The sequence below is a fragment of the Gouania willdenowi genome, chromosome 11 (assembly GCF_900634775.1).
Source record: "Gouania willdenowi chromosome 11, fGouWil2.1, whole genome shotgun sequence".
Lineage (NCBI taxonomy): Eukaryota > Metazoa > Chordata > Actinopteri > Blenniiformes > Gobiesocidae > Gouania > Gouania willdenowi.
In genome coordinates, this window is record NC_041054.1 from 24,813,269 (window position 1) to 24,840,502 (window position 27,234).

General features: G+C 38.7%; 1 protein-coding gene across 1 annotated transcript in view; it reads left to right on the forward strand.

The window, feature by feature from the left end:
• thsd7aa (thrombospondin, type I, domain containing 7Aa) overlaps nt 1–27,234 on the forward strand; it is a 198,972-nt gene that overhangs the window by 105,870 nt on the left and 65,868 nt on the right. Inside the window, exons 6-7 of the mRNA XM_028461403.1 lie at nt 3,130–3,333; nt 20,306–20,500. Of these exons, the coding sequence (XP_028317204.1) occupies nt 3,130–3,333; nt 20,306–20,500 (399 nt within the window). The remainder of the gene's footprint in view (nt 1–3,129; nt 3,334–20,305; nt 20,501–27,234) is intronic.

Here is a 27,234-nt window from a genome sequence, read left to right on the forward strand (position 1 = left end):
TGTGTTTTTGTTTGGTGTTTTTTAGTTGTTGTTCATGCTAATGTTGTGAATCTGTTACTTTTTAGCTTTTCTGTAGTCATCTCAGGCCACCCGTTGCCCATGTCTGATCTAAAGTATCTACAACCAATAGATATATGTATATACATTTCAATAAGTTCCTTTCCCTTCAGTACTTTAGCGTCTACATTAAAAGCTTCCTCTTGACTGGTTAGTGCAGCAGGTGGTGCTTACTCCATCAGTTGAGCTAATGTGGTGGCTGCTTCAATCCTAATTATTACTGGAACTGCAGCGTCCCCCATGACTAATACATGTTGACTCTCCACTAATGAAGCGTCTGAAATGAAAGGAATAGATAGAAAGTGTTCTCCATGAATCTTAATGATGGATTTACTCTTTCGTGCTCTATTGCTCTCTACTCCTGCTCTACTCCACCATCGATTGGTTACTGTAAGTCTTTTTGAGCAAAAGTCTCTCTCTCTTAAATCCCTTGGAAGCACATCCACCATTGAACAACAGAACATGTGGAAGTCAACAGCAGAGGGCAAGCATTGTGCTTAATTATTCACGCTGTGGTTAAATCATGTTTACACAATTTTCAAGTGAGGAAACTACCGTGTTTTTTCCTTTTTCACTGACTTTGAAGAGTAAACTGATCTAAGACAGTTATTTGGCTCTGAAATGATGCATTTTAACTCTATTTATACAACAGCTATTTCTGACCAGTAATTTGATTGGACAACAGACATTCCAAGAGTACTGATATAGGGCAACAACAGCACTTCTTACGAATTATATCACTCTGCTGTACAGCTGATTTAAATACTGTTAATTACCACTACATCATGGGCAAACCACACTTCAGTGCACTGTCGCTACGTTCGCACTGCAGGTCTTAATGTACAATTCAGATTTTTTTTTTTAAATGTGGAGTATCAAAAGGTTCTGAGGTGACACATGACCCCACGGTGTTTACGGAAGTAAATATGGAGGCGTTCACGGTAGGAGTGTGTGTCGCTCTGAGAAGTTTTATTTCCGACAGAAGTCAGCACTTCATAACTTTAGGGAGACTAAAAAAGAAGAGAGACTGTTTGGATGTGGAGTCGGAGTCAACAGTTTCAATGATGTAGAGTTCATTTTAAATTTACGAATGACAAAAGGAACAATTAATTATTAGAATTATGACATTTTTGCATGGTGATAACGTAGGAGTCGGATATAAAGCGCCTCAGCTGTCCAGACTCCAGTCGCATTGCAAAAAATTGGATACGTATCAGATTTAAGACCACATATAAAAGTGACCTAGGTCGGATTTGAAAAAATCAGAATTGTGTTTTTCAGACTGTCTTTAACAGATCAGATACAGGTCACATATGGGCATAAATATCATAGTTGGTTCGCATTTCCCTGCAGTGTGAATGTCGTGTGTGCTCTATTCTTCACTTGTAGGACTGTTTCTGTTGACAGAGCCAAATGGTTAAATAAACATAATCTCTTGTCAATTAAACTGTTAACTAATAAAATGTGCTTGAAGAACTCTTGTAGAAAAGCAATATCACACTCAAGGTCATGCTGTTGTGCTGAAATATCAGCACTGGTGTGATTATCTACAACCTTGTGCCTATGACCAAAACACACCAGTGTTGATATGTCAGCACAATATCACCCCCTCTAGTGTGATATTGCTTAATTATTTATCATATTTTTGAGAGCATGTTGAATCGTATTTAATCTCAGCTATAATATGAATTATTCATTATGAACTGCCGATACGATTCGATTCACGATACTGGGTTCACGATACGATTCTCTCACGATTTATTTTACAAAATAGTACTGTAGACAAATGATGACTGAAAAATACTGCACTATTTTCCTTTTATTTTTCATTGTCAAAAGAATCCCTTGATAAACTATTCAAAACAATGCAATTTAACTAAAAATAAATCTTAAATGAAATAAATATGCTGCGTCCCTCCCGAGGTATCAGACGGTTTGTCAGAAAGATCAGCCTCTAACTACAGTAAATGTAAGGGATGTGTTATCAGACTAAAAATGTACGGAATAATAATAAAAATAGTTAAGGAGATGGAGAACGATAGTAAGTGTGCTATGCATTCAATAAAAGCATAAAAGTACTGATTAACTTATACTTTGGCAAGCATTTTAAAAATTGTATGGGTTTTTTTCATAGAATTCCCCCACCTGGAGCATTATCTATATGAATGATGCGCCCTTCACATTTCTGCATGTACCGTTGACACCTACCCATGAGAATTGTTGGAGAAGCCAACCTTTGTTATCCTGCACTTCATAGATCATCACATATTATTGTTTCTACTGTATGTATGTGTGTCTTCAAAATTAGGCACCCAGCTCCGAGAACAGCCTTCTGCTCTATGCTGCTATCTTTCAGTCATACCATTTATATCACAGCCAGCAGATAGCTACTGAGTGATGTCTGATAGAATTGAAATCCTTGCACCTCAAGAATGATGTTCCTTCAAACCAACCCAACCCCCACAGCTTACACTAACAGATAAAACCTACATTAGTGGCTCTAGACACACAGTGGCTCATGTTCAGTTGACCTTTGTAATTAAATAATGGATCTGAGAGGAATGAGACAAAAATGAAATGGAAAGGGGGGAGATTCTGATCCCATCACCTGAGTCCTGCGGGGAACTCCGGGGCCGTGCTGCCTTATCGGCCTGGTGCAGAATCATGGATTAGGCATGGGGTGACCTTCACTGTAGATGGAGGTAGCACCCCCACCGTTTTTCTGGACATGGGTTATAGATTTGCTCATCCTTGGACAGGAAAATACCAAAACAGACCCAATAAGGATCATTCTTATCTTGTAAACATTTGTCACTTCAAATAAAATGTTTATTTTTAAATTTTAGGAGTCATGATAACCTTAAATCCTTCAAAAACCTGCTTAGTCCGTCTTAATCAGCCATTTATTTTTAATTGTTTTGGTAAAATCAAAATCCCCACTGTGACCATGAAGTCGACCCTTTAATAGATTTACAGGCATTTTACTGAAAAATGGTGGTGAAGTGGCTGTGATCTATATTTTCACAAGCAATATAACATCCATTTCTTGTTTCCTGTCCCCTTCTTTACTAGGCTTCAAACTAAGGAAAAGAAAGATCATCAATGAACCAACAGGTGGGACTGGAAACTGTCCCCACCTGGTAGAAGCGATACCCTGCGAGGACCCCAGCTGCTTTGACTGGCTGGTTGTTAAATTGGAGGAGTGCATCCCAGATAATGAAAAGGAATGTGGCCCGGGAACACAGATTCCTCAGGTCCAGTGTGTCAACAGTGATGGTAAGTAGACTATAAAGCTCTTTAGAGCCGTAGTATTTGTTAGAGATGTTTGATATTAGCTTTTTGTTGATACCCGATATGCCGACAGTCAACACAAAATTTCTGATAATCATGGTTGAAGACATCAGAGTGATGTGAAACAGTTACAGTATGAATATATAGTTGTAGGTAGGATAATGAAGTATATTTTTCTTTGGCATTATATTTTTGGACACTATAAAGAAGTGGCAAAACTGGATACGTTTTGCTTCATTCTGTCCCTTCTCAAACTAGATGGGTCGTGACATTCGTGTCTGTGTTTTCGATTGATTGAACTACTGCTAATATACATTAAGTGAACTGTCTTCACCTTAATGGGTTTTGTTTTTGTTATTTATTTATTCATTTTCCTTTCTTTTAAGTTAAAATCAAATTCTGATATTAGCCGGGACTGATATATACACAGACCCCTCCCCAACCTAATTTTAGGACACATACGTATATGGGTGGCAGTAACTCAGTTACTTAGTAACGCGTTTAATATGACCACTGTTTTCAGTAACGAGTAATCTAACATGTTCCTATTTCCAAACCAGTAGTCAGATTAAAGTTATTTAAATTGGCAGCTGCTGAATGTAACTAATGAAGTAACTTGTAATATAACTTAGCATAGAATAGAAGTCTGTCGGAATAAAAAGTTAATCAGCATAAAAGTGCATGGTATAAAATGTTAGAAAAGTAATCAGTAAAGTAACAAAATACATTTTTAAAGGAGTACCTTAATCAGTAATCAGTAGCCAGATTACTTTTTCAACTGGCAACACTTTTTATAGATCTCCAGGGAAATAACATATGCCTACTTTAGCAGCAGCTTCTGGACCTCATCCCTTAGGAAAATATGTTATTATATAATGAGTTATGTAAGAGTTAATAAGAGATATTTAATATAAGGATGTTGATTATGTCCTACTGAAAAAATAGAAATACTTAAAGAGTAACTAAACCTCAAATCCACTTTTTTATGCTGAATACATACAGTTTGTATTTGGGTATTAAGTAGTGCTATTGATTGATCCTAGTCCAACTTTTAATGTTTAGTAATAGTATTTTAATTTTGCGTATTTAGTTGTAAAATGTCAGATATACTGACTTCGAAGGGTTGAACGCCAGCTATTAAAAGACAGATTTTTTTGGATTATCGTGTCATCAACTTTCACTCTTGGCCTCGCCCCTCCTATAAAAGCTGAGAGGAGGGAGGAGGGTTTCCTCTAATCACAGTGCTCAGTGAGCACTGATTGACAGCTTGCTCTGTGCGTTCCTGCGGTAAAGTTTTTGAATGTGTGTCTAATCAGAGGGTTCATCAAGCTATGTGTGTATGTACAGACACACAATGTGTGTATTCCCGTCTGTCTCTGCGTGTGCGCAAACGTGTACTTCTCGCTGTTGTGTGTGTCTTTATGAGTGCGTGTGAGGCCGCGGTGTTCTGAGGCTCATAGCGGGAGTACAGCAGGGATAATATGTGAGTAAAAAAGCGTATGTTTATGCTTGTGGGCTGTGTATTGTGTGTAGTAGTTGAGAAGACAGTTGTCTTTCCCTGCCAGCACTGACCGGCTGTGACTGGGCGTGTCTTACTGCGTCAGGAGCCCCACCCATAATCAGGGCATTTTTGGAATTTCCCCCTAGTGGCAGGTCAGCAGAAAGCAGGGGTTTAGTTACTATTTAACTCTAACATTAGTTAGGTATAAAACCATGAACAAAATACATTCAGGAAGCTTGAGGCAGAATAACATAACGGTTTTTCAATATTTATGGAAAAAACAATACCAGTGTAGGCCAATATTACATTTTATTATTGGGCCAATAATGTTGCCAGTCTCTAGACTGATGACAATAAAGTTGCTGCTCGAGATGTGTGTTGGCGACTTTGAATAAAACTTATATTGTACATGAAAGCTGCATTTCCATTACACTTGGAAATGCGCAAATTCTAAATAGCGCAATAAAACCGGGTAATGGAAACACCCAAATTTTGAAAAAACACTCAAATTACGCAAAAAAAGTTTTTACGTTTGCATGAGGAGGAATTGCAGAGGTTTCGATATTGAAATGTGTCGCAAAAGCGCTATAGAAACACTTTTTTGCAAATACATGTCACAGGACGTGACGTACCTGGTCACATGACCACTTCTTTCCGAGAAAACATGACGCGATACATGTAGACAGAAGAGGAGACCGGGACATTTCTTAGCATTATACTTAAAAAATGATTACTGCCACATTAGGCGTGGAACAACAAAGGAATACAGAGTGTTATAAGAGCGTCCATCTTCCTAATGGAAACCCAGCTCGTGATGAATCGTCGTGATGTTGGTAAATCCATAAGTAATTACCGGATGAGTGGAGATAATGCTGCATTGTTTGAAGGCGCTACTCTGTGGTATGTGGGTCACTTTACCCAGCTCTGATTGCTGCCAAGAGGTTTTGCATGTCTTTGAACCATTATGCTGTTTGCCAAACAGCTTTGGCTTATAGCCCAGCATTGTTATTGCAGCATAGTGATGTGTTTCCACAGTTCATGTTATTTTAGGCAATTCAGTTGTGTTACTGTAAATGTATGTAGCTTCTCTCCCTCAGGGTTGAGCTTGGGCAATTGGCCAAACTCTGTTGGTGGAAGAGAAAATAAGGCACACAGGTAGAACAGTGTTGACGTAGGGGTATAATTCTCTCTGGCTCTCTCTCTCTCTCTTACACAAACACACACACACTGACCTAAGGGCCAAACACCTGCTTACTTGTTCAAACTCTAAACTGGGAGTGATTTGGTTCACTGTTAGCAATAGCATCTGTCACGCAGTAAAGCTAAACTGCATCGTTAGCACATAAAGCAATTTTGTGCATTTGTCTTTAAACCTACAGTATAGAAAGCTGCTCACAGGTAAAAAGGTAATTAACTCGATGAGGGTGCAAGTACAACAAAGCTGTGCTTTGTTAAGATACTATGTTAAAATGTCTTTCAAATCTTTAAAGATTATATATTATTGATGTTTTTAATCAGTGTATATGTGTATAAACAAAATTGTGGTAATGCCAATATTTTTGTATGTGGGTGTGTGACATGAATGAAAATCAATTTTCTTCCTAAAAATTGATTTTATTATTTTCCTCACGTCTGCATATGTGGTCATAGGTGTATTGTAGTGCAGGTTCATGTGCTGTTGAAACAAATGTTGGAGTGACTGAATTGTGCTGTGCATTGATTTTTGGATCTACGACTCATGTACCGTTTCTAGAAGTAGTAATAATCAATATTATTAAATATTAAATATATATTGCCTTAAATATATGCAATTAGACACTGAGTACTAAAGATATTGTCCCAGCCCTGGCAAATTTACTACAAAGGAAACTACAACATTATTGGGTTTCCTTTCCAAATGTACAGACCAAAATTCATTGTGAACTCTTTTGATGATGATAATAATGCATTGGATTTATATACCACCTTTCTTAGACACATTGCATTATTATTCCACTCCACACATAACCCCGATGACCACTATTTTATTTTCATCGATATTGTAAAATTAAAATTTGCAATAACTCCTTTTTCCATTCTTGACTCAGGAATGTGTGTGTGGTAGAGTAGTGGGTAATGAGGGCTCTAGGGAGACTCAGACGAGGTATAAGAGTTGTTCATCACTTTCCATATTGTGCTTCTAATCAGGACCTCATTCACAGGCTGCAGTGCTCTGTTGTGGGTCTGCTGCTGATTAGCATCTTCCTCATCCCAAATGGACGTGTTCTCTAATGTTTTGCCCTTGTAAAAACTGTATAACTATAAATGAATATAATATCATATATACAATCTCTATATATCACAAATAATTATCTGTGAACAAATAAATATAGATTTTATATAATTTGCCATGGCAAACAATATTAAATGAAGACACAATTGCTGTAGTCTAAGAGGATTTTTTGTGGATTTTTTTTTGTGTTTAAATTCAATTAAAATCAAGGTTGTTTACACTTATTTAGGATTATCTAACACAAAAAGAAACTGCTTTTGCTATCAGACAGAAGTTGATGTACGTCATGATGCTTAATTTCATTAAAGCAGATGCATTAGATATAAATACGCAAAAATCCTAGGACAGAACTTAATATATGTATCAGTCATTCTTTTCTTTTGTTGCATATAATTTATAGTTGCATACTTACTCTGCACTAAATGTATATTATCTCTGCAGCTATATTTTTTTATTACATTTGTACATAGTGCTGCTACTTATTTATCTAGTTTTCCCACTACCAGAAATGATTACTGCCTAATGTCACGCAAATACAACGAAGAAAAACAATATTCATGACATGCAGTTTAGTCTGTTTTACCTTTGATAGATTTTATTTTTGCCCAATTTAGAACATTTCACAAAATTTGCAGCCCTACCTGAATGCTCCCCTTATAATAGCTTCATCATTCTATAATCAGATGTAGTTTACATTATGATCTGAAAACTACCTCTAAATCAATGGTTTGTGTCCAATATATTTCCGTCATTTGGGGAAAACACACTTAGTACCATTTGGATTCCCACTGGAACCAGTTTGATGTGAATTAGTCCCAATTGTACTAAATTAGTACTTAAAGAAAGTCATTACACAAAAAAGACTTAACCCATCCACTTTTTGTCTATGGGCTTTTAGTTTCCCTTCTATTTTTAATGTTTTGTATAGTAATACTTTTATTCTTTTCCTTAATTATGACCATCCCTAGCCCTGCCGCTGCACCACCACCCTGACCCACCCACCCTTATTTTCCCTTCTTTGATTGTTATTTTGAATGTTCTGTCATCCAGATCTACATATAATTGATTAGCTTAAAGGAGGTCATTGGAATTGCTAAGAAAACTCTAATCAAATTAATGATCCTTCTCTAAGTGTTTTACTTGTGAAACGTAATCTGTTGATCCAAACCAGGAAACATGTTCATGCTCAATTTCTTGGTTTCTCCATTGCCTGTAGTCACTTTGAATCAATCCTATGTCAGGGTAAGAAGCTTAGGTCGGGTGATGGTGAAAAAAACAGCAACAAGTGACATTTTATTCATCAAGGGCCCAAAGTGGGGTACGGGTACCCCCAGTGGTCCGCAAATTGTCATATGGGGTACAGGAATAAAAAAATTAAATTGGAAACTTGAATATAAATCGTTAAACAGTCCATGTATTGCCACAAATTACACATTAGCTGATGTAAGACTACCCATGGTTACATATTATTATTGTTATTATTATTATCATTATTATTATTATTATTCATTCATTCATTCATTTTCAGACCCACTTTATCCTGTTCAGGGTTGTCGGGGTCTGCCGGTGCCAATCTCCGGCTTTCATTGGGCGCTGGGCGGGGGTACACCCGAGACAGGGCGCCAGTCCATCGCAGGGCAACACAGACAGACAGACAACCACTCACTTTCATTCACTCCTATGGGCAATTTAGAGACTCCAATGAACCTTACAGTCATGTTTTTGGATTGTGGGAGGAAGCCGGAGTACCCAGGGGAAACCCACGCAGCATGGGGAGAACCTGCAAACTCCACACAGAAAGGACCCAGGTGTCCAACCCAGGGCTTGTACCCAGGACCTTCTTGCTGTGAGGCGGACGTGCTAACCACTAAGCCACTGTGCCCTTTATTATTATTATTATTATTATTATTATTATTATTATTATTATTATTATTATGTTTTACTAGTGCCCATAGGAAGTATGTATTGCTATAGAAAAGTAGGAGGTTAAGTAGCTTTTTCATGGATGGCCAAATGAGGTTGTTTGAAGGTGGGATGTCATTTAGGTTTGTTGTGAAATGTATAGAGTGATAACTATTGTGTTTTCATGTATAATGGCTTTTAGCAAGGACACTGTAGGGAGTTGAACCCCATCTATTCCGATTCCAGTTTGTTGTCCTCGCAGATCCGGATCTCCTCAGACCGGAACAGACGCCGCCTGGACTGGTTTAGTGTCATTAATCCACAACAGTCAGTTTATTTGCACACAGAATTTGTAAAGCATTTATGAAATAATTTATTAACTGTATCATTGCAGTCCAAACAAATCTGACATTGTACACCCTTGAACCAAGCAGCAGCCATGTTGAAACTCTCAGGTCAGTCTGATCTTTACGGAGCCCCTAAAGGGACAGGGGTGACCAAAAAACTTTTGCGAGATCTCGCAATGTTTTTGCGAGATCTTGCAATACCTTTTGCGAGATCTCGCAATACTTTTGCGAGACCAGTGGGCTGGTTGGACAGCCCACTGTCCAACTAGAAGAACAAAACAAACACAAAAAAACAGAGTGGTCAATGAATAAAGCAGAGGCCAAAGTATCATAGCTTTTAGCATGTTTGTGCCAAGGTTAAAATAGTTTTGGGTCCAATGTATCTCATAAAAAAACTCAACCAACGCATGTTTTATGAGACCCTGTTACAAACTGCTTTCTATTCCAAATTAGTGATCTCATACCCCAATACAAGTTACCCCCCAGAATATCAAAAATGATTGAAGTGATGTGTCATACCTGGGCTGTTTGCACTGCGTCCTCATGTATGGACTGCTCCTCATCCAGTGTAGGTAGGCCATCAGCTGAAGGCAATAGAAGCTGTATAACCTGCGTAGGTGTTTCACTCACCTCAGCGCCCTGAAGAATACAATAAATGAGAGCAGACACATTAACCCTAAAATATATGATGTCATTGCTGACTACTTTTTATAGAAGTCTTTATAAATTACTCTTCTAGATCAGTGTAACTTTGAGTCAAATTCAGGAACACTCCAAATAACATGTAAAAAGTCCACTTTGGTTTTGAGAAATAAAAAAAAGGAAACATCTTACATTGCAGAGACAACAGTATAATAAAATCATTAGCCAGTTAAAGTTGCTGCACAATCCCAGGAATTAGATCAAAAGGACTTGCCTGACTTCCACTTTCACTAAAGATAACAATGGATATTTGTTTTCAATACAAGTTGTTCACGACACACCGCTAAACATTTGAAATGAAAGTCCAAAAAAAATATTTTCATATAGAAATTTTAAATAAAACATTACCTGTGAGACATCCTCATCTTCCTCAGCATGATTAAACTGTATAACCACCACGTCATCGTCGGGATCCCATAGAAGTGTATCTGCCTCGTCAAACAAGGGGTCCGGTAAACTGACCTCACTTGTGTTTTGCCTTTGCCCAATGTCACTATATTTAATGTCTGTTAGGGGTTGACTGAAAGGGATGTGATGGATCTGGACTTTGTGCCGTCTCACTCTCAGATATTGCCCTTATCCTTTTTGATCTTGGTTGTATCTGAAAACAAGTCAAAGATAAAAAGTTGTCAGCTGTAACATCAGAACATATGCTCCAAATTTATTATTAAATGCTGTGTAAGAATACATACCAAAACACAAAATCTATTAAAAGGGATGATTGAACATGCAGGTGAATTGGACCATTGTAATAATCCCTATAGTCATATGAGTTGGACTATTCCCTTTATTTATCAGTGCCTGTTATTTTTAGAGCCATGAAGTAGAGACACACGCTGCTCAGTGAACACAATGGAGGTGAAAGAATGCTCCGTTGTTCAAAACTTAGCAAATAAATCATCCAACAACTTCAGAACAGTCTTAATGGACAAGTTGTGATCTGCACATTCACCACGCTATGAAACAATAACGAACATTACAAAAAGAGTTGTTTTCATGCCAAATACATAGCCGGAACTACATTCCAGACATAGTGCTGTGATGAGTGGTTTACAACTCATCTTAAGTTCACCTCCACTGTGTTCACTGAGCAACACACGTCTGTCTCATGGCTCTAAAAACAAAAGGCACTGACAATTACATGGAATGTACCTACTCATATGACTTTAGGGATTACAAAAATAGAAATTTTCATAAACCTGGGTGCTTCCATCAGTGTCAGATGAATGTGAACGATCCTGCAGTTCTGTGATGGAATCATCTGAGTGAGATCCATCTTCAAGCAGCTTATTTTTCTCAGATGAGGAGTGATCTGTTGAAGCTCCCTCTTTTGTACAAATGTAAAATCTGAGTAGCTTCAGTTTAGTTTGTTCATACATGTGGCCAACAGTGCTATCTAAGGGAAATCTGAGCAACAGTTGTTGTTTTTGCCAGTGTAACGTCTTGTACCTCCACCACTGTTGGTCCGTACTTGACTGTACCCGTTACTGCCAAAATTAAGCCACCCAATTTCAACCTTCCTTTAAGTCTTCTCTCCTGCCGAATTTCTTTGTCTGGCCATGGTATTTTGGGGTTCATCTGGGGTACCATTCAGTGATCCTTTTGTCTTTGATTTCATTTTGCGTGTCCCTATTTTAGCTTTTAATCTCTGTAAAAGAGTGTCTTTATTGGTGCTATGGCACTGTGTTTGTTCACAGAAAGATAGGACAGCTACTCGGTCACCATATGACGTTATGTATTTTGTCATTTGCTCATCAGTCATGATGCGCAACACTGCCTTGTCAACCTGCAAACATGAGAGAGAGAGAACAGTGTCAATGCAGTGTTTCAGTGGTAACCCGCAATTTGACATAGCTGGTCTTAGAGTAAGTACAGTAAAAAGTTTGTACATAGAGATGTCAGATAGAAAGCTGTCCAACTTCACACATATCACATTATGTCTATTTCTATTAATCAAAAATCTAGTTAATCCATGCAAGTGAAATGCTATTTATTTATTATCTATCTCCTCATCGGAGAAAAATGAGCTGCTGGAAGATGGATCTCACTTAGATGATTCCATCACATATCTGCAGGATCTTTCACATTCATCTGACAGTGACGGAAGCACCCAGGTTTATGGAAATTTCTATTTCTGTATTTATTCATTCAAATGTATTAACTTATTGACTGTAGTGCAGATTCCTCTTTAACAGTTTTAAAAGCACCCTGAATGATATGTCCACTTTCATTCATTAAATAATTCCATTACTTAAAGTTAATGTACCACTTATTTTGGCAGATGAGGATTCCATGATTCAGCATCAAAAGAAAGAAGAAAAACAACTCCACCCATAACCCAGCTTCTTATGGGCAGGTATAGAATATAACATACACAACCCACTTACTTATATTGAAATTAATACATCATTTAAACGACATTCATCCTTATATTTATTGATTTAAAATTAAGGTTTAATTTGCCAACTTAAATATTAATTCTTCCAATTATTTTCAAATGGCTTCTACATTAAATCATGTATGTTTCAGAAAGGTATTCATGCTAATAAAGTAAAAGACAGTGCTCTGTCAGAGATCTTATCAACGTGTTATTTTATTGAGTAGTTTTAATCTGATTAATAAAATAATCTGAGAATGATCTTTGACCACTGGCAAAGGTTGCTTTGCTAAATTACACTTTATGCAAAGCTCACAAGGTCAAGCTCAGCTCTTTAAGCCACCTTTACCGCAAAAGGTGTTGGCTAAAATCATTTCTCTAACTTTATACTATGATAAATAACTGGCAAGGAGCGTTAACCAGCTGGTCACGATGATACACTTTCCTGATTTACCCGAATTTACCAGACCGGACCGGCCTTAATAGTCTACAGTCGCTAAGCACAACCAGCCATGGCGTCCAAAGTTACCATGGCAACAAGTTTTTGTTCTTTGTTCAAGTTTAATCATATCATGTCATGACTGCCATTAGGCTGTCAAGTGTGCCTTCCCTATATTAAAATGAAACAATGATGCATTTCTACAAACGTTACTTATATTAGCTTACGATAGCATAGCATTAACGCTAACTTTGTTAGCCACGAATGCGAGTGTGTTAAGTTATAGACTGAATTGTATGCTCACCTTGTCTCTCTTCATTCGTGTTATGTCCTCTGTTGGAACCTCTCTACAAACTAAGAACCGCTCCAAATCGTCTTCCATGATCAGTCCCACATTTGTATTATGCTCCCATATGCTCCTCCATTGTCGTGTGTCTGTTTTACTTCCGGTTCACTGGCTCACGAAATAACATTGCGAGATCTCGCAAAGTATTGCGAGATCTCGCAAAAGGTATTGCGAGATCTCGCAAAAGTATCGCGAGATCTCGCAAAATGTATCGCAAAACTTTTTTTGTCACCCGTCCCTTAAGGGGCTCCGTAGATCTTTTCTTTTCTTGACTGCAAAAAAAAAAAAAAAAACTACAGGATTCAGTTTAATATTGGAAAATTAAAATTATGACATGTTATGTTCTGCTGTCTGGGGGTTGGGCGTCCATACATATCTGACGTTGCACACCCTTGAACCAAGCAGCAGCCATGTTGAAAGTCAGAAACACACCCAGACAGCGATTCCTTGCTTTATAGATTGTATATTGTTTCTCAACAGAACAGATAACATTCAGAGACAAATTTCACTGTGGGGCTACATTGTATGTGACATTAAATGAGTGGTTCCCAACTTTTTTGGGGTTGTGACCTCATTTTAATATCACAAACTTTTGGTGTCTTGTTGCTAGGATTTGTACACAAAGTGACAAAATGCGCCAGCTCAGAAATTTTTATTCTGCATTTTATTTGAAGTTGATTTATATTTGAGAAAGTGAAAGTATAGAATACAGTTGTTTAACATTGTTTTGTGTGTGGTGTTACAAAAAGGGCTGCCACTTTAATGTATTACTTGCGATTAATTAATTACAGGAAAAACTAAGGTGCTAAAAAAAATATGCAGTTTATCACCTTTTTTTAGCACTCCAAACAGCGCGGAATGTTTCTTATTTTAAGAGTTCCCGATATATCCATAATACCGATGCACAGACTACAATACAAGACGGGAGACTGCCGAGCTGCTCAGATTTGTTTGCATTAATTTTGGCTTTTAAAAACACTAAAGCCTAGTTTTGATAGAGAGTTTGTCTTATCACCGGAGCTTTGCAGCCTTCATTACCACCTCAATGTAGCGGCTAGCACGGACAGCTAGCGCGGACAGCTAGCACAGACAGCTAGCACAGACAGTTAACATGAACACTCGGACAGTGCTAACTGCTTCATGCTGCATGCCGTGACTGCCAAATGAACAAACTCACTGGATAAATATTATCTGAAGGAGAGAGAAAGCAACAGGTTTGGTGTCAGGAAAGTGTTCTTACTGACGACCAAGTCAAATTCCTTGTACTGTCCTAAAAACTGTACTTGGCCATTGAAACATTTCTGATTCTGATTCTGTTTATGATGTGCTAACTTATAGCACTACATATGACGTTTTATTTCCCTTTGCTATTGTGGAGATTGACAAAAGTACACATCAATGTGACAGGTAGCCCTCGGGACTAGTCTCACATACAGAGAAATATAAATACTAAAAACAATCAATACATTTTTGTATAAACTTTATAAAGCCACTTTGTTATATATCATTGTTTTAATCTGCCACAATAATGTAATTTATTGTTGAGGGTGTTTCTCAACAATCTTTAGGTACGTTTAAAAAAGAGATTAATTAGATAAATTAATTACAGAGCACGATTAATTAATTACACCACTTTTTTTTAAAGGCTGTGACTATTGATACGGAAACATATGAATAGATTGCCAGTCTATGCATACGCAGCACCCCTCATTGGCCAGTTTAGGTGACGTGATAGGTGCACTACATGACTTAAAGTTCCGTCAGTTTTATTTTAGCTCATATTTATTTTTAGCTACCGCGCTAACCCTTTTATTTTAGCCCCAACCCTAACCATAACTCAGGAAATACCCTAAAATGTTTATTTTTTTAATGTATGTATTTTTAAAGGTGAAATTTGCCGTGTTAAATATGTTAAAATGAAAAAAAAATATGACAAAACTGGGATTTGAACCCAGGGCAGTGGAAGGAAGAATTCTTTAGGTAGGCGATTTACTCTGCTGTTCCTGTCAATTCAGTCTTACTGGTAAATTAGATTAGCAACATCTGCTTTACAAATGCAACTTGGATTCACTCAGTTCTGGATTCAGTTAGTTCTTCCCCATCAGGTGTGAATGCAAAAAAAAGAAAGAAATTATTCCTGTTTTTGTGGTTTTGTGATGGCCTCCATTTTTTATTTGCTCAGCATTTTCCAATCATCATTTAAACAAGTGTGTCTTTAACTGACCTGATGAAAACCATCGGTGTCTGAAAGATACTTCAATGATTTCCTCCAGCATCTCTCACATGGAAGTCTTTCATACGTTTTCCACCATCAACACCATTCCACCCCCACAGCTGTCTGGTTTTACTCACGGCTGCTCTTGAATGGTCTGGAATCGATCTCTCATAGTCTCATCCTGATTAAATGGATCTGTTTATTCCCTTGGGAACCTTGGACTCGTCACTTGGCTTGCTGGCTGCCATTCTTTGACCTATCGCAATAAGAGATTTTCACCGATACAGTGCTTCAGTGACATGATGGAATTGAGCTTTGGGGGTGAGGTGATAGAGGCCAGTTTAAAGCACAGATCTATAAAGGTTACATCAACAGCCCAACACCTTTTCATTGGAAAAACAAATCCTTGAAAAGTCCTTCAAATTAGCACAAACATAAGCAGGGCTGGCGCACACCCTCTATTTGCTGTGTGCCATTGTAGCAACACCACAAAAATACCAATATGTCAGACAAATAAAGCAAAAACCAGCAACACATTCACGAAACAGGATCTTGTCAGCAAACACCACGGTCAGCGCGCGCTTGCCTAGAAACAGTCCAACGTGTCCATGGACCGGCTGTATTTCAACACATCTGAGCACCCAAGTATAAATATTTGAAGCATTAATATCAATGTATGCAGTTGCAATGCTTCAATTTTAGTGAGACTAGTACTGTCATAGCCATAAATGCAACAGAACTACTAATTGGCTTTATATTTCTTTTGGTGTTTCGGTTTTGGCCTTGGTCTTCTCAACACAAGGAATTTCATTTTGGCAAAACCTCATTTTAAAATATTTTTAGCAGACTCCTGACAGCATATAGGCCAACTCGTTTTCTAATAAATAAAAAATCTATACACTACTTTCTCGTGTGAAGCAAACATGCGCGTACACGCATTCAATGTGAGCAGGCACGTATCATCAGCAACATTATATACAAATAAGCAATTAAAGCTCACTTTATAAACGTATTGCAGTGAGCCTTCATGGTCACGAATCAGCATATCTTAATAACTCAATTTTGTAATGCTTGCTCCTTTAAAAGTTTTCTGTCTTTTTTTTCACAATGAGGTAATTTTAGTTTTTTTTTCAGGCTCACAAACTTCATGTCAGTGGGCCAGGCTGTCATTTTGAAAGCTGGAGGCAGGAGGACACGGTGTACAGGTGTAGCACGTGTGTGTGTGATTGACACATTCCTCAGCCTCCTATTTCTCCAAGATTGTACTTGTCACTTGTCCAATGTACCAATTTTCCACCCTTAGGAAGGTACTGCTGTATAGGTGATCCCCTAGTTCGCCTATATGGCTACGCCGGTCCTGAACACAACAGTATTTTAGCAGTCCCGGAGGGTACACAATCACAGACACACTTATGAAAAGAATTGATGACGTAAAGGCAGTACTATGTTTGCTTCTTGGTGTATGACTGTATTGTACCGCTAATGAAAAACAAATGTTCCCAAAGAGGCACAAGGAAGTGCCACGAAACCCTACTGAAAAAGATTGCACTTTACATTTCATCCCATTTCTGAGCTCAGGCTACAGATCCAGTCCCTCAATGCTGCTCTCCAGCATGCTTTAGTTGTCTCTCTACTCCATTATATCTAATTGCAGTGGTGGTTTCTTTATCAGCTCTTCTGCAGAGCTGACTTGATAACCGTAATCTTCGGAGACAAGTGTGTGGGTTGCGGCCCAAGAGGACTGGTGATGCTCACTGCTTAAATACAGAGCACAAGATCAAATTCTACTGTTTTTGGCCCTGAATTAATTAGCAAACAAGGTGGAACGAAAAACTATAGCATCAGTTAGCTGATACCAGGTAACAACATGTGTCTTGACAGAATGCCTGAAAACCAACGAGAGCCAAGTAGTCATTTCAGAAGAGGAGTTTGTACTTCTTTATGATGTGAACGAATCAAAACTTTTGCATTGACCTTATAACCAAATGCATACTTAGTTGTTTCATATATTTTGATGCAAAAATTATTTTAATGTAGCCTATGTGTTAAATCTCTCCCACTCTATCATACCATATGACTATGGGGGAATGGGTGTTTCCATGTTTTTAAAGCAGAACTAAGTAACTTGTGATTAGCGCTCCCCCTAAAGGTCCCTTTTGGCTATGTCACTGTCGTAAACACTCCGCACCGCCCGCCGCCTGCCCACCCCACAGCTACATGCTGTGGGGTGGGGTACCATCTCTTGGATGGTACCATCTCTTGGGAGATGGTACCATCTCCCAAGATGGTAGCAACCGATTACTGAAAAATCCTTAAGCAACAGTGACACTTTGGGTGTTCACACATATAGTCCCATGTGACCATGTGGACAGTATGAGGAAGAGAAACAAGTAAAATAAATGAATGATGTGGGAGTAATACGGAAGGAAGTGTGGAAATCGTGTGTGATGTGTTTGTTTGTGTGCTGACAAAGCAGCTCTGAAAATGGATGGATGGATGGCTGGATGGATATTTGTGTGTGTGCTGCCTGATGGAGCACTGGGTTGCAAGTTTGTGTGCATGCCTGTTGCCGTGACGACAGTGTGTGTGTTTGCTGTGTGTTGCTGCTGAGCTGTCACTGCATGGAGTTGCTCCGTTCCTCGGACAAAGGTCTTCTCTGCTTTTTTTTGCTGGCTCCGCCATGATATAAGTTTGAGAAACGTAAATTTGTAGACAACCATGTGCAGCCACAGGGCTGGTCAAGCATTAGTTTGTATTGAGCCGCCGTAAAGCAGTACGTCTTGCCACCGGGTTGGAAGCAGGAACAAGTGCGGTTTTCTGGCCAGAGACAGCAGGGAGAGATAAAAGACCCCCCAATCACCCCATAAACACTTGTTTTACCCTCACAGGGACAACAAGAAGGATTTCTTAGGGTGAAAAGGTTGTTTAGTTCTGCTTTAACCTTGGCATGGTAGGGACCCCAAACTATGACTGGTTGATCAGCAGAGCGCAGATCTGTTTCTGGGTACTGTAGCCATTGCAAAGTCCCTAATCTGACCATTCAGTCAGTTGGTCCACTTTTTGCAGTATGTTCTGATGGGTTTTATAAATTCATGAAAATATGCAGGTTTACCTAGAAATTGACACATTTGGACAAATCACCATAACTCCAGCTGAAAAAGATGCTAATTCAGGAGGCCATGTCTAGCTTAATTATTCAGGAGGCTGGCAACTTTATTCATACCACTAGAAAGGGGGTTCCTCTCCCACACCACCTGCTTTTGTCCACCTTCTACTTCCTCTTTTCCAGATACATACACATTACAGGAAACCCCTGCTGTTAATGTCAAAAACATAAATGTTTGTAGGTAATAAGTCTACAAGAAGGCCTTTTGATCTTCACGATTATGATTACCTCATTAACACTAGGATGTACTTTACATTATATAATATTTGTTTTTCATGGTACTCTAAGTTAGTCTTGTAGTAATCTTGGTCTTGTTCTGATTTAAAGGTCTTGGTTCTGTTCTGTACTTGAGATCATTTTTATCCAGTCGTGGCCAGACTTAGGATTTTCCGTTAAGGCTGGTATTGATCTGCTATTCTACAACTTCATTAATGGGATACTAAGGAGAAGCACTTACTGTATAACTGTTACTAATTAATTAGTGTTGTAATCTGCCAACAGTGCTCACTGACTGTTCTGCCTCTTTGTAAATCTTTTCCAGTGCCTTATGTGTTTAACCTTGCCTGCAAGATGGATTCTCCTGGTGTTCACAAACAACAGAATCCATCTTATGCTGTTCCCGCCTTTGCCTTTCGAAACTGAACCAAACCGATTCTAACCAATCATGAGTCAGTGTTGTGGTTTAGGGCGGGATATCCGGGTGTGACAAAGGCCGAAGCACCAAAGCAAAACTGGCACATGCACAGTTGCGGGGAGAGGAACTAGCTGGGCTATTAGCTATTAGCATAGCTCCGAATTGAAACAGAAAGATGTCGACGCAGGAGGATGGTTAACGTGCCTTTAACTCGCATACTTGTGTTGCAAAAATGTCAAAAGTCACTCAACAGCATATTGACCCCAGCATTACTATCACAAAAGACAGTTTTCACCAGTGGAGCCTTGTTGTTGTTGTAGCAGCGCCTCTGCGACGCATGCCGATGATGACGTCATCATTTGTTACCGTGTGATTGGCTAAAACAAATCATAGTGGACAGGCACTTCGCCCAATCAGCCTTAAGCATTCTGTTCATGTGCCTCCCTGGTTCTGAAAATAATCACCAGACACAGACCCAGATCGATGTGGAGAACTCGAGTTCAAGGGAGGGGCTACACATCAATCTGGCTCAGGTTTTTATGTGTCAGACAACTACAAAAATACAGACATCAGTTAATCATATTTCTTGGCAGAAATCCCCCTGAACACTTACTTTAGGCATAATAAACATCTTATTTTAAAACCCATAAAAATATTTCTGGACTTATCAGTGACTTTTCAATACGTACAAGAACCAAATAATTTGGTTGAAAAAATTGTCAAGATTTGAGATTTTAGCATGTTCCTTTACTGTTCAACCTTGTCATGGTTATTAAAATATATTTCTATGGACTTAGTCTTGACTTGGTCTCAACTCCCAAAAGTTTTGGTCTTGGTGCAGTCGGTGTTAGGCAAGTCTTAATCTCAGATAATGTGGTATTGAGTACAACACTATTCTAAGTATATATTGGTATTTTTTCCTGCCACAGGAAAAAGAGCTGTTTTTCTTTCTTTTTCAATGCTGGATTTTTATTGGGATGTTAACATCAACAATTGTTAAGTATTTCAACCTGTTTATAAAATACATAATCTACATTGAGTCTCTCATCCACTCAGGTGAATATGTGGAGAGACATCTCTGCCGTGATGCCATACTTCCCATGCCTGTCATCTGTGAGGTGCCGTGCCCGAAGGACTGTGCCATGAGCCCATGGACACCCTGGACCCTGTGCTCCCACACCTGCTCAGGAAAAAACACAGAGGGAAAGCAGACCCGAGCTCGATCCATTCTCGCCTATAATGCTGGTGAAGGTAGGTCACCAGCATCAGAAATATAATAAAAAGAAGTAGCTCAGATCACAGTTGTTTCTCCACCTAAAACTAATAGCACTATCTGTGTCGGCCTTCATAAAGCAGCCTTATATTAGGGCCAACAGTAACTCCTGCACTAAGTTTAAAGATTCTGGAGACAAAAACATTTAAAAAAAAAAAAAAAAAAGACAATGTATAGGCCTCAAATAAATCGTAAATGTGCTTCAATAAAATGTAAGAGATTGAAATTGCCACTCACAAGTTTGTTTTGATCTTCACTGTAAACACTATTTATTGACATTGTCAGAACGATTTGTGCATTGCATTGTGGGATGTGGAGTCCCAGATGCATAGAAAGCTTTTAATTTCAGTCTTACTGAGACTGTTTTTAATTTTTTTTATATTCCAGACATGGCAGACAGTGATTTGCCTTTCATGATTTTTGTTCAAATTTCTTCCCAGTATTGCCTGGGATATCATTTCACTCCACGAGACATTCAATTTCAGCCAGATTCAGATCTTTTTGTGTATGTCCTAAGATAAACACCTCAAATGTGTTGGCAAGTCAGAGCAGTATTTTTGAAGGCAAACACAAAAAACATGGTAAGATTGAAATAAAAACACTTCCATCTACGGGACTCCACATCGCACAATGCAATGTACAACACTTTTCCAAATGATGCCCACACTATGGTTCCTATTTTGAGTGTGCAGTGCCGCCCTCACGGCACACCAGGGGGCCAAGTTGAGAAAATTATTCATGTTGTGGTCAGGTTCGTATCACTCGTGCCACCATGTGTGCATCAGCTATGTACATCGTGCATCTGATTTGGACATACTCGGTGTGCAACTGTGCTGTGCAGCTGTTATGGAGGTTCAACTGTGTACGTTGCGGTGGATGCAGCATGGGGTGTCGGTCTCGGCACCCTTCTGACTTGCATGGCTGAGCCGTGCAATCCTGGGACCGGTGCGTGCCCGAAGCACGGTGGTGCCCAGAAAGTTGTCTCTCAAACAATAATCACTCATTTACTTTGTCTTTTCTTCCTGTCTTCTCTCATTCACATCTGCAGCCAAACAGCACTGTGTGCTCTTACACACAGCCTGCTGAAGCTGTACTGTGAAATTAATGTCGTTTTGAATATGTGAACATCAGCTGAGAGGGGAAGGTTTTCTTGGACACTACAGGCTAATACAGCTGAGCCACACACACATACTGTACCACTGACTATTACAAGCCCTGTATGTGGTAAAAACAGATGTTAAGAAACCTGTTTATGCAGGGTAGCATTGTGCCCGCAAAGTTTGTTCTATAATCCCTTATCGTAGCTCATGGTGCAACTGAACTGCACTGCTAAACCTTTAAACCTCGGCCGATTATTAGGGATACGCTGGAGCAAAGCGCTAGTCCAAGAAATCAGGTGCTGTGATCAAAAAGCAGCTAATAGGGGCCTGTATGTCTTTATTTGATTAAAAAATGATTGTCTCCAGCAGCTTTAAAACGTCCCTACCTTGTCAACCCCCCACACATAAACCAGTTGTGTTTGGCATAGTGTGATCAATTCTTTGTGTTCCTTTACAGCTACTGCTAAAATTGTGGCGTGGGTTACAGTGATGCAGGGTAAGAAAGAAAAGGATGAATGATTCCTAAGGGACTCTGCAAGGCTAAAAACTCACATAATTTACATATTCAAGGCACTTTGTACAACATGTTCCTTCTTCAAACAAATCACTTATAATCTGCCTTCTGTTCAAGGTCCGTCCCTGCTGCCACTGATCCGTCCAATCTTTGGTACAGTTCCACTTAATGTCATTAATCTAGCAAGGATTATTTTTTTTTTTATTTATTTGTTTGCTGATGTAGCTTGTAGTCTCCATATCTTATTTCTGTTTCCCTCAACTAGAGGGGAACAGAAATAAGGCTTTCTAATACCTTTCTGTAAATCTGCAGTGTCAGCGGAGTCCTTGCTTTTAGATGAGAATAATTTCCCATGTGCTGTACATGTGGTAGCATTGACTATTCCTTTACATTAGAAGTGTCAAACCCCATGTGAGTGGTAGTTCTGTACCCTAGATATTTACCATCATGACAGATTTTCACCTTGCACGGTTAGATTAAGGTCACACTGTGACTGCATTCATTTTTATGAAATATCTTGTGCTCAGTACATTGAGGAAACTTTGTCAAAACTCAAAACATTATCATTCAAATCAGTTAACGAATTATGGAGATGGAAGATACCTGACATGCCAATGTTTTACTGCGCATTTGGGCGATGATACCAGTAATTTTTTCCCCACACGCCAAGTTGCAGAGATCATCAAGTTTCTATTGTATTCTGTATGACAAAGCTAGACTCAATGTATCATCCTTATGTTTTGTTAAACATTTTGTATTTATTCATGACAATTGTTTTTAACCAAACAATGAAAATACTTGCAGCCTATCCTACCTGAAACAGTTCCCACTTACTTACAGTACCTCCTTACATTTTGTATTTGAGTGGTAAAATGGTATTTCTACAAGATCCAAGAATTCTGTGTCATAGCTATATAGCTACCTATAAAAGCAAGGATTGTCTGTGTGTGTGCGTGCGTGCGTGTGGAGCAAATATCTCCCTGAAGCGGTGCGAGTTCGACCTGAAACTTGGCCAACGGGTTCCAAATACCCCAAGTGTGTGTATCTGTTATTTTGGAGTAATTTGGTCATTTTAAAATGTTTATTTTAATTTTATTTCACTTCTGGTCGGCCCCGAAATGAAACCTATTCAACCATCTATATCTATCGCCACTTCTGGGTTCATGACGTTTGTTTGGGTTAAAAAAAAAAAAAAGTCAATATTGAAAACGTTTTCGTGCCGCTAAAAGTCATTTAAGTTAATATTTCATGGTTATTTATTATTATTCCCATCATTCCAAACTTACTTTAAATCTCGGGTCACAGACTTCACTTCCTCCTTCATCTCCATGAGTGTGGGCGGTGGCTGTGCTGACCGTCATTTGCCAACCTTATCGCAAACATTCTGATTCTTCAAACAGAGGAATGTAACGTTTTTGTGAGCGGATGGGTCCACTATGATTATTGTTTGTTCTGCGCAACGGTAAGTGTTTCTTCTTATATTCTTCTATGTGCTAAGAAAGATGGTAGCAGCTACAATGTAAACAAACACACACACACAGCTGATGCACGTGCGTGTGTGCACTACATCAGGATGTACATGGTGAACGCACACAGCGCAGTTGAGAGAGAGTTGCGACTTTGGTGTTTATTTTTCGTGGTACTTTCGGGTCTCTCTATCTCTTTATACACACACACACCCACACACGCTCCCACACACACACACACACACACACACACACACACACACACACACACACACACACACAGTATTTATAATAAAAATGTACTGAATAAGTCAAATAAAACTAAAAACTAAACAATATTTATACAAAAAGTACACAAAATGACAACAGAAATGCATAAAAATATACAAAAAGGCTCCAAAAACACACAAATTACTCCAAAATACATACATTACAGAAAAATACACCAAACAACAACAAAAATATGAAAATGATTCAAAATACACAAAACTAAATATTTATACAAAAATGCACAAAAAAACAACAGAAATGCACAAAACTACACTAAAAAAGATACAAAAATACACAAAAAGATTCCAGAATCACACTGCAATGGCAACAAAAAACTATAATTATACAAAAAATGCACAAAAACACAACAGAAAGATACACAAATACACATAATGACTCCAAAAACATACATTACAGAAAAATACATCAAACAAAAAAAATATAAAAATTAGTAACAAAAACAATAATTATACAAAAAATGCACAAAACCACAACAGAAAGATACAAAAATAAGCAATTATACCCCTTATGCTCCCACATGAAGGCTTACTTCCGATGGGCACTGTACTAGTCTAACTAAAAAGCAAGGGACGTCTGTGTGTGCGTGCGTGTGTGTGGAGCAAATATCTCCCCGACGCGGTGCGAATTCGACCTGAAACTTGGTCAACGGGTTCCAAATACCCCAAGTGTGTGTATCTGTTATTTTGGAGTAATTTGGTCATTTAAAAATGTTTATTTTAATTTTATTTCACTTCTGAACGGCAGCTTTTGACCGCAGAGTGTGAGGGGGCGCTAGCACACCATATGTTGAGAGACGACTTCCGGCATCCCTCTTGATCACAGTTGAGTCGACTTCCGGTATCCATGCTGATGAAGAGTTGACTTAACTGGCGTACTGTAGTTTTGTATGAAGTAAAGATTGACAGTGATATTTTTGCAAAATGTTTTAGCGTCAATCTTAAGCTTTTCTGTAACAAGCAGTGGCTGAAGTAATTATAATAATAATAATAATAATAATAATAATAATGGGTCCACAACACGGCTCCACTATGATTATTCTATATGCTAAGAAAGATGCTAGCAGCTACAATTTAAACTCACACACGGCTGATGCGTGTGCGTGCACTACACCGGGATGAAAATACTGAACTCACACAGAGCTGTTAAGAGAGTTGCGACTTTGGTGTTGCATAACGTTTACTTTTCGTGGTACTTCTGTGTCTCTCTTAACAACCTGCGATGGATTATGTGCAAGACGTGCGCGAGAGATAACGCAACGAAGAGATGGATGGAGAGACACACACACACACACACACACACACAGTGTAAGAAATTGAATTTAGTGTTTATTGTGAACAAAAATTTACCTTGTCTATCTGTTAACCCTGACACAGTTTAACTTTTCAATTCAGTTTAGTGTATAATAAAAAATATACAACCCATCATTTGCAGCATATCTACATTGTGATATAAAGAAGCAATGTCTTTAATTATTGGCCATTGGCTATTGGCAATGTGTTAATTATTCTCACTTGTTCCATGTTAGGCTCAGTCCTCCAAATAGAAGATAAGGCTTTACAGCCACTTGAAAAATGTGTGAAACATGAGAAAAGTACCTGAACATTCCATTATTGATTATAATTGGACAACAACCAACTCATGCTGATGCTTTGTGGGCCTTTGTATCTAAATATGGTCACCCTAACCTATAAACTCCAAATACACTTTATTTTTAGAATGATTGAGTTATCACTAAATTCTGTTTACCATCTTTTCATGACTCATTGTTTTATTGAGGCCATCCTAATGAAATATTTATGGACATGCCTCTGAATCCGTGGCATTTGACACAATTATCATTACATGCAAAGCCAAACACATTAGAAAGTGATAGCTATGATTTTTAGTCTAGAAAGAAATCATACTTGAAGAAGTTTTGTTCTTCAAGTAAACAGCAAGACTATTTTTTTCAATTCTGTGCAGCTGAGGTTATGTTTAGGCTTTTGCCGCTGCCTCGGAGCACAACCAGCCTAACTGCCAATCACAGCATGGGAATGGAGGCGCCTTGTTGTGAGTGAGACTGGAGCACTGCACAGATGGCTTACGTTGTCTTGGCAAATGATGCGAGTTTAATCTTTTGCATCACATCATCATTTTAACAGGTCTTGTCGTCAGACGTCTGCAGCATGTTGCTTCTGGCATTTAGACAACTACGTAGCAAAATCCTGAAGATAGAAGATGTAAACAGTGTAAGGAGACATTCATCATCAAGCCAGACAATATACTGGGGAGTGATGGGATCATTTCATCTTACAGTTTTGTTGTGTGATTGGAATAGTCATTCCTGGTAGAAAAACTCTAAAATAATATCTAGCCACAATGTTGTCATTGCCTAGAAGGGACTGACATCATCTGGCATCATAATGGCTCATAGTCAGTCAGTTTTAACCTTGTTTCAATGTTAATTCCTTATCAAAAACGCTCCCAAAATATTATTGGGCTTCCTCCCTGCATTTCGTAGCAATCCTCACTAATCCTGCTCTCTGAGCTGCTGCTCTACCCTCTTCTGAAAAACGAGCAGAAAAACTTTAGTGACATCACTAAAGTCTGAACCGCCCTATCCAGGAAGTGCCTGGAGGGGGCGGTTCTACACTAAATACTGTTTTTTTCCACATATTTACAAAATGTGTGTTATCGTTCATTACATCATTATGATCTACGTATAGTTGTTTTTAAATAGTTTTCTAAGCAAAATGTTGTAGTCAGACAAAGGGGGGACTTGGATTCAGAAATAAGAGAAAAAGGGTACTTCAGCCAAAAAAGTTTGAGATCCACTGGTGTATAGTACGGAGTAAGCCGTTTTGAACACAGCCCATATACTTGTACTACCTTCTTTCTCTCACTTCCCGTCAGTCCGACTGCTGTTAACAACTTCCAGGCTGATTGGACCTTACCTCAGTCGGGTACAACCATGTCCTGCATCATCAGACCACTTCTCCCAGTCTTGTTTGGATTGTCCTTGATGGATGAAATGACATCTCCTTGTATGAGCAGAATGTACTTGTCTCTGATGTCGTCTTTCCTGATAATCACTCTCTTTGATTTTCTTGGCTTCTTTTTAATGTCATCCAACTTTGTTCAGGAACCAAATTACCTGCATGTGGGAGGAGGTTGTGAATTGTATCCAAGATCTTTAATACCAAATTGTTGGGTCCAAGAGTCCATCATTGGAGCTTTAGCTTTCATTCTCCACTGCTATAATGATGAGGACTGTGCCGATGATGAACAGGATGAGGGAGACTTCACTGTGACAATCCCTTTCTCAAGATGCTGCCACTGTGTGATGCAGTCTCTGTTCTTGA